The sequence below is a fragment of the Dermacentor silvarum genome, chromosome 2, assembly GCF_013339745.2.
Source record: "Dermacentor silvarum isolate Dsil-2018 chromosome 2, BIME_Dsil_1.4, whole genome shotgun sequence".
Taxonomy (NCBI): domain Eukaryota; kingdom Metazoa; phylum Arthropoda; class Arachnida; order Ixodida; family Ixodidae; genus Dermacentor; species Dermacentor silvarum.
The window spans coordinates 247,386,959-247,397,231 of NC_051155.1; the positions used below are offsets into that span (position 1 = coordinate 247,386,959).

At 42.8% G+C, this 10,273-nt stretch overlaps 1 protein-coding gene across 1 annotated transcript; it reads right to left on the bottom strand.

The window, feature by feature from the left end:
* Window positions 1-201: 201 nt before the first annotated feature.
* Window positions 202-10,223, bottom strand: LOC119443064 (uncharacterized). Its single transcript, XM_037708207.2, has 8 exons — window positions 10,069-10,223; window positions 9,533-9,970; window positions 9,268-9,342; window positions 8,322-8,459; window positions 7,823-7,919; window positions 4,610-4,692; window positions 3,274-4,093; window positions 202-333 (listed from the first exon to the last, which is right to left on the bottom strand). The coding sequence occupies exons 1-8, from the start codon at window positions 10,111-10,113 to the stop codon at window positions 284-286; spliced, it is 1,746 nt and encodes a 581-aa protein (XP_037564135.1). The 5' UTR covers window positions 10,114-10,223; the 3' UTR covers window positions 202-283.
* Between the last annotated feature and the right edge of the window lie 50 nt (window positions 10,224-10,273).

Consider the following 10,273-nt stretch of genomic DNA (forward strand, 5'->3'; position numbering starts at 1 on the left):
TTATGTACATCTACCAACACAGTCACTTGCACTATGCTCTCCAGGCAATATACTTTTAAGCTCCCAATGCAAGATTAGCGGACATAACATAACATACATGGGACTACTATGAGCAAGTGTGCTAAAGCTCACCTTTCAGGAAGTTGCATAACTGCGCTGGCCTACACGTAATATCCAGATGGTAAAAATGACAAGACGAGATTGGCATAATGTCAATAAATTTTTTTTAAACAATTGGTACTCTCTTACAAACATTCCTTTGAAGTAAGGCTCATTTTCTTGCTTAAACAAGGCACACATCATCGATGGTCTGAAAGATGTCATCAGCGTCATCTGAAAGTACATCAAACAAACAAAAAAAACAGGAAATATGCATTAGTCATCATGCACTGTATCACTCCCTGATTGCCTGAAAAGGTTGACTGAGAAGTAACTTTAATTGTAACCACCTTAAGCCATAAAATTTAACTTTTACTCAACCTTTTTTTATTTTCATACTTGCTCGGCAAAAGTGCTGTCTGCCTTTTCACAATGTATTAGATCTTCCATTCCAAGGGAATAGAGTCGCCGCCAAATTTTTTGGACCTCCTTGACTATTTGGACTTTGCCGTGGAATTGCGACCTAGTCTGTGGATCCACAACGGCGACTAAAGTTTCAAACGCAACATGAACCTTTCAGACCAGATCTCTCAATCTCGGTGCTTAAGCAACGACAAAAATTAAGATAAAAAGTTGACTAGCCATGCTTTGTCCGAGCTTATCTGAAATGAACCTACTGTAAAAATGACAAGTTACAACACAGGATGCTGTCACAGATTCTCCTCAGATTCATCCGGTTTAATGCTGTAGCAGTTGCACATTCAGCAAAGTGGCGCTATAGTTAAGAAAATATTACAAAGTGGCAGAAAATGAGGAAGGCAACTTGTCAAGTAGCCAGTCCAGTGTTTTTATCTTTTCATGACTGGTAACATAACTACTGTAGACGCCCTTTGGGCCAACCTTTTATAGATATACTTGAGTTTACATCGCCGCCGGAGCCGGGCGCGACTTGCTCCTACGGAGTGTGAGGGCGCTGCGGTCGATGCTTGCGCGTTGCCGCCGGTTCCTGTGAGCGTCCTTAGAGTGTCTCTGTGTTGGCAGTGGCCACGTTTTCCTTGATCGCACTGTGGTTTTGCTTTGTTTTCTTCACCCTTTGTGTTTGTGAACTGCGTTTGCGCTTCGTGACTTTTTTTAAGAGTCGATATTCCCTTCAGTGACTGACTGCTGATATATTTGTACGCTACAACGAACAGGCAACAAGTCGTCGGCTTTCACGGCTGACTGCTACGGCCAGCCGCTCTCCGCCACGAAGTGCTGCATTCCTCGGCATGTTTTGGGTTTCACATGCAAAATGCGTTGATATTCAGCCAATATGCCGACATGTTTCGTGCTTGGCTGTACGAGAGGGTACAGAAGCAACCCAGAGAAGCAGCACTTTTTTGCGCCACCATCGAACCCCAAGTTTCTTGAAAGGTGGGCAAGAGCTATTCCCCGCGCCGAAATGTTGCTCGGCAAGACATGCAAAGTGTGCAACATTCACTTCCAGTCGTAAGACATAATCGAAACATACAAGCATGTTATCAATGACGAGGTTGTAGAGGTTAAACGGGGTACATGAATGCTGAGATGTGGTGGCATTCCGACGCAATTCCCAAACTTGCCCAGTTATCTGTCTTCTGCATCTAAAAGGCGGCGGTCACCGAAAAAGAGAGCAAGTGCTTATAGGCTTGCAGAGCCTGTTGCTTGCCAGCCACCTTACGAAGAGCCCCAAGAGCTTCCGAGTGATTGCGAGAGCATTGACCTCGCGAACCTAATCGAGAACAGTGCTTCACTGTGGGTCCCTCGAAATTGGCAATTGTCAGTTGTGGAAGAGGAGCCAGAGGACAGTCGGCAAGCCGTTTTCTATGAAGCAGGGATGAATGCAGGTATTTTCTCTATTCTGAAGAGCGTTGAACTCGAATGCATTTCTTTGCACGAAAAAAAGTGTCAAGAGAATGAATGTGCAGTAAAAGCACGAAGAGAAAGAAAGAAAGCAAAACTTGTTTAAAGTTGCCCAATATAGTTGCTTCCGGAAGTATGTAAATAAAGTTCATTACATTTGCAATTTTATTACCCAATTGTCTCGTGTCCTTTATCCTAGTTTCGTGCGTGCATTATATTATTGTTGTCTAATGTAGAAAACTCCCAGTAAGAATACCAGCGATGAATATATACAAAGCATGGGAATAAATGCTAGTGAGGACCGTGAAACAGAAGTGGGTTTCGGCCAGAACATCTGATTGGCGGCGAAAACATTCCACTTCCTCCTATCAAGGTCACGCGGGCACTTGCTGTCAACCCAAACGAGGACTATGTATGCAGGATGCACAATGTTAGCATCAGATTATTGGCGCACGTTTTCAAGTAAAGTATAACATAATACAGCAGCGCGTTGCGACTAGTATTTTAATCATCAGCCACAAACAAAGAGCGGAACACTGAAGACATAGAAGCTGCATCGGGCATGGTGAACTCCGTCGGTTTACTAAGCATCACGCAAATTAAGACCTCAGGAGAGGAAAATGCACATCGCAGCACACACATATATAAATGCGCACCAGTAATGAACACTGCCTTGTCAAATGCACCAAACTCAACCTTCTACTTTGATGCTGGTACGCGTGAACATACTAACTCCTTCCAACGAAGTCAACAACAATGTTCAAACTTTAACTTGCATGATAAACTCACAGCGAATTTTGAAAAACGAAAGGTAGCTGCTGAAGAACAGGTATTTTAGGAGATCGCTACGCAAGTGCAATATTGGAGCTAGCAGACGACGTTTGCATCGATAGCTCAACCCTTGACTGCAGCGCCGCGGTGGCAGAAACCGCAGTGGGCCGGCTGCTCTCAATGGGCGCGGCGGATAGTTGCGAAACTAAAGTATATCTATAAACGTTGCTTTGGGCGAATCATCATCCTCATCAAACAAATAAACAGAAATAAATAGAAAAATAAATGAAGAAATGAAAGAAAGTAAGCTTTCACTGACACCCCAATTTGACAGCTTCTGGAAGCAGGATCCAACAAGCTGTTTTAAGGGTTTGCATGCCAAACATGAGACTAATATGACAAAATGGCAGGCATTTGCAGGTCAAAGAAAAGTGTCAAGCTGTGCAAACCATTATGCTAAAAAATAAAGGAAAGAGAAAAAAAGAAGGAAACAAGAAATGCCTGCATTATGATCACACATACCTTCCAGCCACTGAAGTTCTTCCATACTTGTGTCATTATCATTTGGGAGCAACAAATTTGAGGCACCAGCTGTGGCATTCACTGATGTACTAGTTCCATTATTTACTACACACTTGGTTGGAGTTGTATTGTTCAAAGCAGACTGTGATGTAACCTGTGACTTGCTTGCAGCGGAAGACTTCAGCAAGCTGATAACAGATGACATGTCACATGATGGTTTGGGACCAGAGCTTGCTGCTGAGGGCCTTACTGGTGGCTTGTATGCTGGAACTTTTGGGGGGCACGGTGAGGTCAGTGGACCATCAAGGTTGCTTACATCCTCCTTTAACCATACATTGGGCCTCTTTGTTCCTCCTCCCTGAGCTACCACAAGTCTTGCACTTGTTGTGGGGCTGTGTGACGTGCGAGCTGCACCTCTCGCTGCAATCCATGTTCGCCCCGAACCTGCACCAACATTCCTGGGTTGCAATGGAGCACCAGCATTTCCTTTGTTAGAAAAGAGACCCGGACTTGCGCTGTCCCTGCCCTGAGTCCACTGTGCTCTCCCATTCTTTGCACCATGAGGTACCGGTGAAAAATTCTTGGCACGGGAGTCTAGGTATGGGGATCCACAACCCCGACTCTCATGTTTGGCAGCATCTTCGAGAGCTTCACGTTCCAGCTGAGCACAGATGCCTTCCAAGTCTTGCAATGTCATGGGATTGACATCGATTCTAATGACATCAGAGGCGCCATCTTCAGCACAGCTGTAGATTTGTACAATGTTCTGCTTTGTGAGGACAAGGCAGTGCTGGCCGTGGTCGTTGACATAAACACTTGCCTAGGGAAAAGAAGGAATGAGCTGCATTAGAATTTTGAACTGTTTTGCTGCACTAGAATACTGAACTGTTGTGGTATGCAGAATTTGGGTATGACCAGTGCTAATGTTAATTTAAGTCTTGGGGTACAAATAAAATTCACATGCAATGCTTTCTGTGACATCCACATGAAAAAAAGCAGTTCATGCATAAAGGTCTACTAGTTTGGACTATGCTTTCTTGAAATAATAAGACACAAAGTGTGCTTTGTGGCGTTGCTACAAGACTGAAAGTGAAAGAAAAAAAAGAAAGGAGAAAGAGAAGGGGTAGCCTGGTATCAAATTAATTTCATAGGTCTGTGGCTGCACCATTATAACTTCCTTCACATTTTTTTTATACTTCTTAAGCACTGTTTACAATTAGGCAAACCCCTAAAGAACAAACCAAAGATATTTATTTCATTGCTTGGCTGTTTTAGTATAGCACTTGCATGCTTGGCGACTACCATATCAGGCGACAAAACAGATGCATGGTCTCACCTTCACAAGAATAAAGGCTGCACCTGCTTTCAGGCAGGGTTTGTAATCTTGACAGCTTTTGTCAATAGTTGCCAGAATCTCACCTAGTGATAAAGGATTTCACAAAAATAAGTTGAAAATGGCAAGAACAGTAGGTGAAACTAGAATGTAGTCATGGACTTACTTTTAAGAAAGAAAAGTATAAAGGCTACTTACAATAACAATAAAGTGGTTTTTTTGCACGTTTTACCATTTTTACAAGTTTCTCTAAAAATTTAACTTTGCTTTGTATTCAATTATGCCTTTGTTACATTAAAAAGATACGAAAATAGACTAGCACATAATAGCAGCAGTAATATTAACTGCTGTTTTATAATTGACAAGCCATTTCAGTTTTTCTCTGCAATGTTAGGATTTTAGCCTTGGAGGGTCAGCTTACTGGTTAAAGTAGTATTTTTTGATGAAAATCCTGTCAAATGTTTTCTACAATTTCACAGATGAACGATTTCTCAGCTGCAGTGCCAGTGTAATAAGTGGCTTTTGATATAACACTGGACTGTTGTGGCTTTACCTCCAATCAATTATGCATTCTACATTTATGTGCTTTTTCCTTTGCCTGAAGTGTTCATTGCCAGCACCACTTCAGGTGTGTCTTCTAGTTATTATTCAAATAGTAATTCACCTAACATGGAAACTGTGGCATTTAAAATAAAATAAATAAATTTGTCATTGTCTGTGTATGCAGAACACCTATACGACTAATGCAAGCATCAATTGCTGTACCTCTATAACAAAACATAGCAACAAGCTGTGCATTTAGTTCAGCACTCTGTCATTTTTCATGGACTAAACACACCACTGAGGATTAAAGCATAGCTGATTCTCCTCAGCACAGAAACATGACACAGCACCACGCCACCACTGACCACAAGATCTAAACTTTCGTACACAAAAAGCTGTCGCGTGAAAACATGTCCAAAAGAGCTAGTAGGCGTTGGCAGGAGAAAAGTATGCATGCGATTGAGGCCAAATACTCCACTGATCAGGAAATCGGGAGAAAGTCAAATAAATATTTTCGGTTTACTATAGAAATGATGCACTTGAAGGCGCACTTTATTTGCAGTGAAGATAATTAGGCAGCGCTTGTTTCATTGCCTAATTTCGTAGAGAACTGACCCGGTGAGCGGCACATCAGTACGGCAGTATAGATAGCTATATGTATATGCTGACTTGTTATATGTGTGCTGTGTTGAGCTATTCAACAAGTAAGCAGCAGCCACGGTCAGCTAAGTCTGGGAGGGCTTGCAAAGAAAGGTTTCATAAAAAACAAACAACCCCCCCCCCCCCAAAAAAAAAAAAAAAAAAAAAAAACATACTGCAACTTAACATGTGTCATCTAGGTTTCCAAGGAGGAAAACAAAACGAGACTGCTGTGCTACCGCTTGACAAGGGGATCTAGCTTAGTCTTGACTACCCGGGAACGACTCTCTGTGCTATCATGAACAAAAACCTAAAGAACAGCACAAAAGGCAATAGGTGGTATTAATATGTTTATTCTTTCTTTTAAGGATACGATTACCTCTTCACTGAAGTCATATGGGAAAAAGGGAAAGAGGCGCTGGATAAAGTAAAAAAATTTCGGCAGAACCCATCTCACAATGAATGTCTATGTTAATGCCATTGTGATCGGGATTGAAGGCGAAAACAGACTCGGCTGATGGTGTGACGGATCATCTCGTGGTATTCGAGGGCTCAGTGAATTCGGCTACGTGTTTGACGTTGTCGATCACGAGCTCTTCGACTTTGGCGTTGATTTCAGCGAGGCCATGGTCTAAGTCATCGAGTTTGTACATGAGCACTTGCAAGTCGGTATGCGTCGGTTCAGTTTCTTGCAAGGCTTCGGCTGTGGCGGCGATGACATGGGTAGCGGCGCTTCGAATGACGTCACGCTGACGGCATAGTCTGTCCATGGTCAATTGTGTGAACGGCAGTCTCCTCAGGTTTCGCGGCACCATATTGTGAGCAATCAAGCGACTGCATGTCCGCTGGTTACGTTTGTTCGGTGCGACTGCTGTAATGAGCCCCGTTTCCCTGGCCCGTGCGTGCGGTTATAGCGCGATTCTTCTTCCTCTGTTCACAATAATGCAATTAGCATTGAAGCAATGATGCGACACATGGTATTGCCACTACCAAAACGTGTTGTGTAGGAGGCTTGTATGCAGCTGGGTTACTTTCTTGTGCTTCCCGCTAGACATACTGTGCCATCTAGGCAGCCACCATGAAGTTTGTGCATGGTGCCAGTGCCAATATACATTGACAAGATTGCCTCAATATATATGTCATGGGATCGATTAGGCTTAGCCCCGAAGAAATTTGAACGGATTTTTTTTTTTAATTGAAAAGCGAGACACACCAAGTGGCACATACCCAGTGAACCAAGTTGGTTTCGAACCCTGTTCTATCAGTACAGCAGCTCGATGCTGTAACTATTAGACCACTGACTACCCAGTGACCCAAGTTGGCAGGAAAATGTTTAGAGACCCAGACAAACAGATAGGCAGAAAGATATTCCCCCAGAAGTGTGTGGAATTTCCAAAGAATGCTGATCACATTAATAAAGAGTGCAAGGTTGCTCTCGTGGATGTAAAACGAGAGGCTCTATAAGTGCATGCCATCGGAGCCCTGCTTTGGGAGTAACTACCAAATCTTAGCAAGACCGTGAATATGCTCTCCTGATCTGGTCTGCATTGCTATAGTTGGGACACATTTTAGTCCTGGCTAGACCCTGACCTATATATTCCATGTCAGTGCCAATGTTAGCATGCACAACTATCCACCATCTTGCCAGCAAAGGGTTGAAATGTTTCAACTTTTCAGAAATGGGTCAACACCCCCCTCAGTCAATGATCATACAGTTGAAAGCTCACTGTCACCACCTACTTGTGAAAGTGCAGTTGTGTACGACTGTACAAGTGTCACAAGTATTTCACATGCTGCACAGGGCACCATGCAATGCAATTGCAAAGAGAGAGGAAAGGCAAAGAACCAAATGTGCTGGTAAGGTGTAAAAGGTGTTGTGGGTCCTTTTAAATGATGTGGTGTTTCCAGACAATGAAGTTTATTTTAATCCAATGTTAATACCAGTGTCAAAGAGGAAAGAAAGAGAAAAATTTTAATATAGGTTTTTCAGCAGCCAACACAGTCAACATACCTGTAAACACTTGATTTTCTTACCTGTTCCATCACGAAGTGTGAGAATATTCTTTGCAACATTTTTGATAGATGTGCAGAGAACTGGCACTTTACCACGAGGAAGCTGCTGTAGTCGTTTCTGTAATAAAGAAATGCATAAATGTTTGGCTCAAAGGAGGCACATGAAAGAATCACACAATTTTTTCGAGAAAGATAATGAGGTTTGCAAGTACTACTATTCACAGCTATGGTTGTGTCTTACAGATGGCTAGAGAGTTGGGGTAGTGCAATGAGAAGCAAGCACTTGAGCCTTATGCATATTGAAATGCAAAGACAAGATAGCAGTTTGCGGCTTCTAGCTGTACCTTTATGTACTTTGATGGCATAATAGTTGTTAAGAATAATAGCTAAGTTCATAAACCAACAGCTCTCATCATGTCTTTATGGAACCAGGAATGTGGCTATTTAGGAGCTAAATTTGCTAACTTTTCACACCCTTCATATGGAATATGTGAGCAGATTACTAATATGGTTACCATACCATCTTAAGGACCCAGGCAATGGAGTACTCATTGAGGTTACTATCTTTCAAATCTTCGATTCCCAGGTCCTGTCTTAAATGTTGCCAAGGAGAGAGTGGATTGTCTGCTTCAGCACTCCATGGAGTGCAGAGTAAATCCTGCAAGAGTACAACAAATAATGGGCAAAGGGGCATGATAAGCAAGACTCGCAGACTGCAACCCAAAATATGTGACCTATATTGTACAGTAGCAGCTCTTCTTTTTTTTCAACATAATCAGTGTTCATTTACATACACATCATTGTCTAGTTGAAAATATAACCACATTGTGACTGAAATTATATGTTAGTGTTGCATACCTGAACAAATGAAGTAACTTTAACCATATTACTGCTTGCACAGAACATGTACTAACTTGCATAAGGCGTATAAAAACAAGCAAAGTTAGAACTGTCCATATAGTCTATAAAACTAACATTTTCACCTTGTCCAACAGGACTGCACTGCAGTCGCACAACAGTGAAGTGTATAGCATGCACGTTCGAAAAAGGTCATTGAGTGCACGGCTAAAACGTGCACTACTGCAGCTCTACTATAGATGGCTTGAAATGACGGCATTGTAGCCGTCATGTTGGCGCACCGACACGATGATAAGTTGGGTCCGTAACGTCACATGAAAGCTTTCAATAAGACGGCTTGCACTGAAGTGCTCGTAGTCACCATGTTAGTGCACCGACACGGTGATAAGGTGGGTGCGTGATGTCACATGAAAGCTATCAATAACTATGTGAAAGATTTCACATATCTACTGAAGATCACATGCTATAGCGTTACCTACAAAGCATAATACTATTTATTTATTGATATACTGGCAGGATTACAGTTATGTCCAATGTTTTTTGGTTGCTTAGGCAATATGGGAAATTACAAAAGCTCTTATACATTTTTTTTTTCAAACGAAACTTACATCAGGTGGTTCTGGCTTCCTGGAGTTTGCTTCACCGGTGGTCATTCCAGAACCAGAAAACGACAATGAAGAGCGCTACAACCAGGGCAAAAACAAATCATTAGACAACTACAAAAAGGCACATTGTAAGGTGCTGCTACGTTACTCATTTATCGCTTAGCATAGTAGTTTCCAAGGAAGAGGACATTTTCCAAAGCCACACATCAACTGTGCATGAAACAAACGTGCGAGCATGACTTACTACAAAGTCGCACGGCATACTCACAGACTTGGGAAGTATACCAGCGGGACCTGGGAACTTCCGCTTTCTTGGCACAACCTCAGGTTCTTCTGCGAGCCAACCAACTGAATCATCATCAAACATATCCGATGGAATCTCCGGTAGTATGTTGGCGCCAGGGTCGGAACACGAGCGCCGATTTCTTTCCTCTTTTTTGGGCTCACTTTGGTTGGCACACTCATCAAAATCGTCGTCGAAGCAGTTCTGAAGGTCCTCAGCGCACAGGCCCGTGGCAACAAACAAGTTATCGTCGGTTCTGTTTTCGGACCCTGCAGTCGTCTTCTTACTATCATCGGCGGTTGCTTTGTTGTACTTTGTATGCGTCTCGGGTATTGCAAGAGCGCCGCCCCTGTTCGAGGTGCTGCTGGCTCCATTCGTGTCACTAAATGTTGTGCTGTCGTCGTTGAACTCATCCCAAAAGTTCTGCAAAATTCGAGACCATGCAAGTAATGAAACATGAAGCCAGCTGTTGGCAGCGAAAACTAAGGTCGCAAGGATCGAATGTTGTTCAGTGTACTTACGTCGTCAATTATATTAAATTCATTAGCATCCTTAGGAAGTGACATGACGACTGCCTTCAGTGACAGTGAAAAGTATCACACGAAAGTTGTGAAAATACTTTGCGTACTCTACGATTCTGCGCTCTTCGCGCGCTTAAACACTGCGCCATACAGCGCCATCGGGCAACTGCCTGTAAGATGCGAGCACATGTATTCGTATTTTGAG

Bases quoted from the DNA above. Each gene is read 5' to 3' on its own strand.
- LOC119443064 (XM_037708207.2), bottom strand. From the start codon at position 10,113: ATGTCACTTCCTAAGGATGCTAATGAATTTAATATAATTGACGAC. The intron at 8,460-9,267 runs GTAAGTTTCGTT...GTACTCTTGCAG, and splicing joins GGAAGCCAGAACCACCTGAT to GATTTACTCTGCACTCCATG. The intron at 7,920-8,321 runs GTATGGTAACCA...TCTTTATTACAG, and splicing joins TTGCCTGGGTCCTTAAGATG to AAACGACTACAGCAGCTTCC.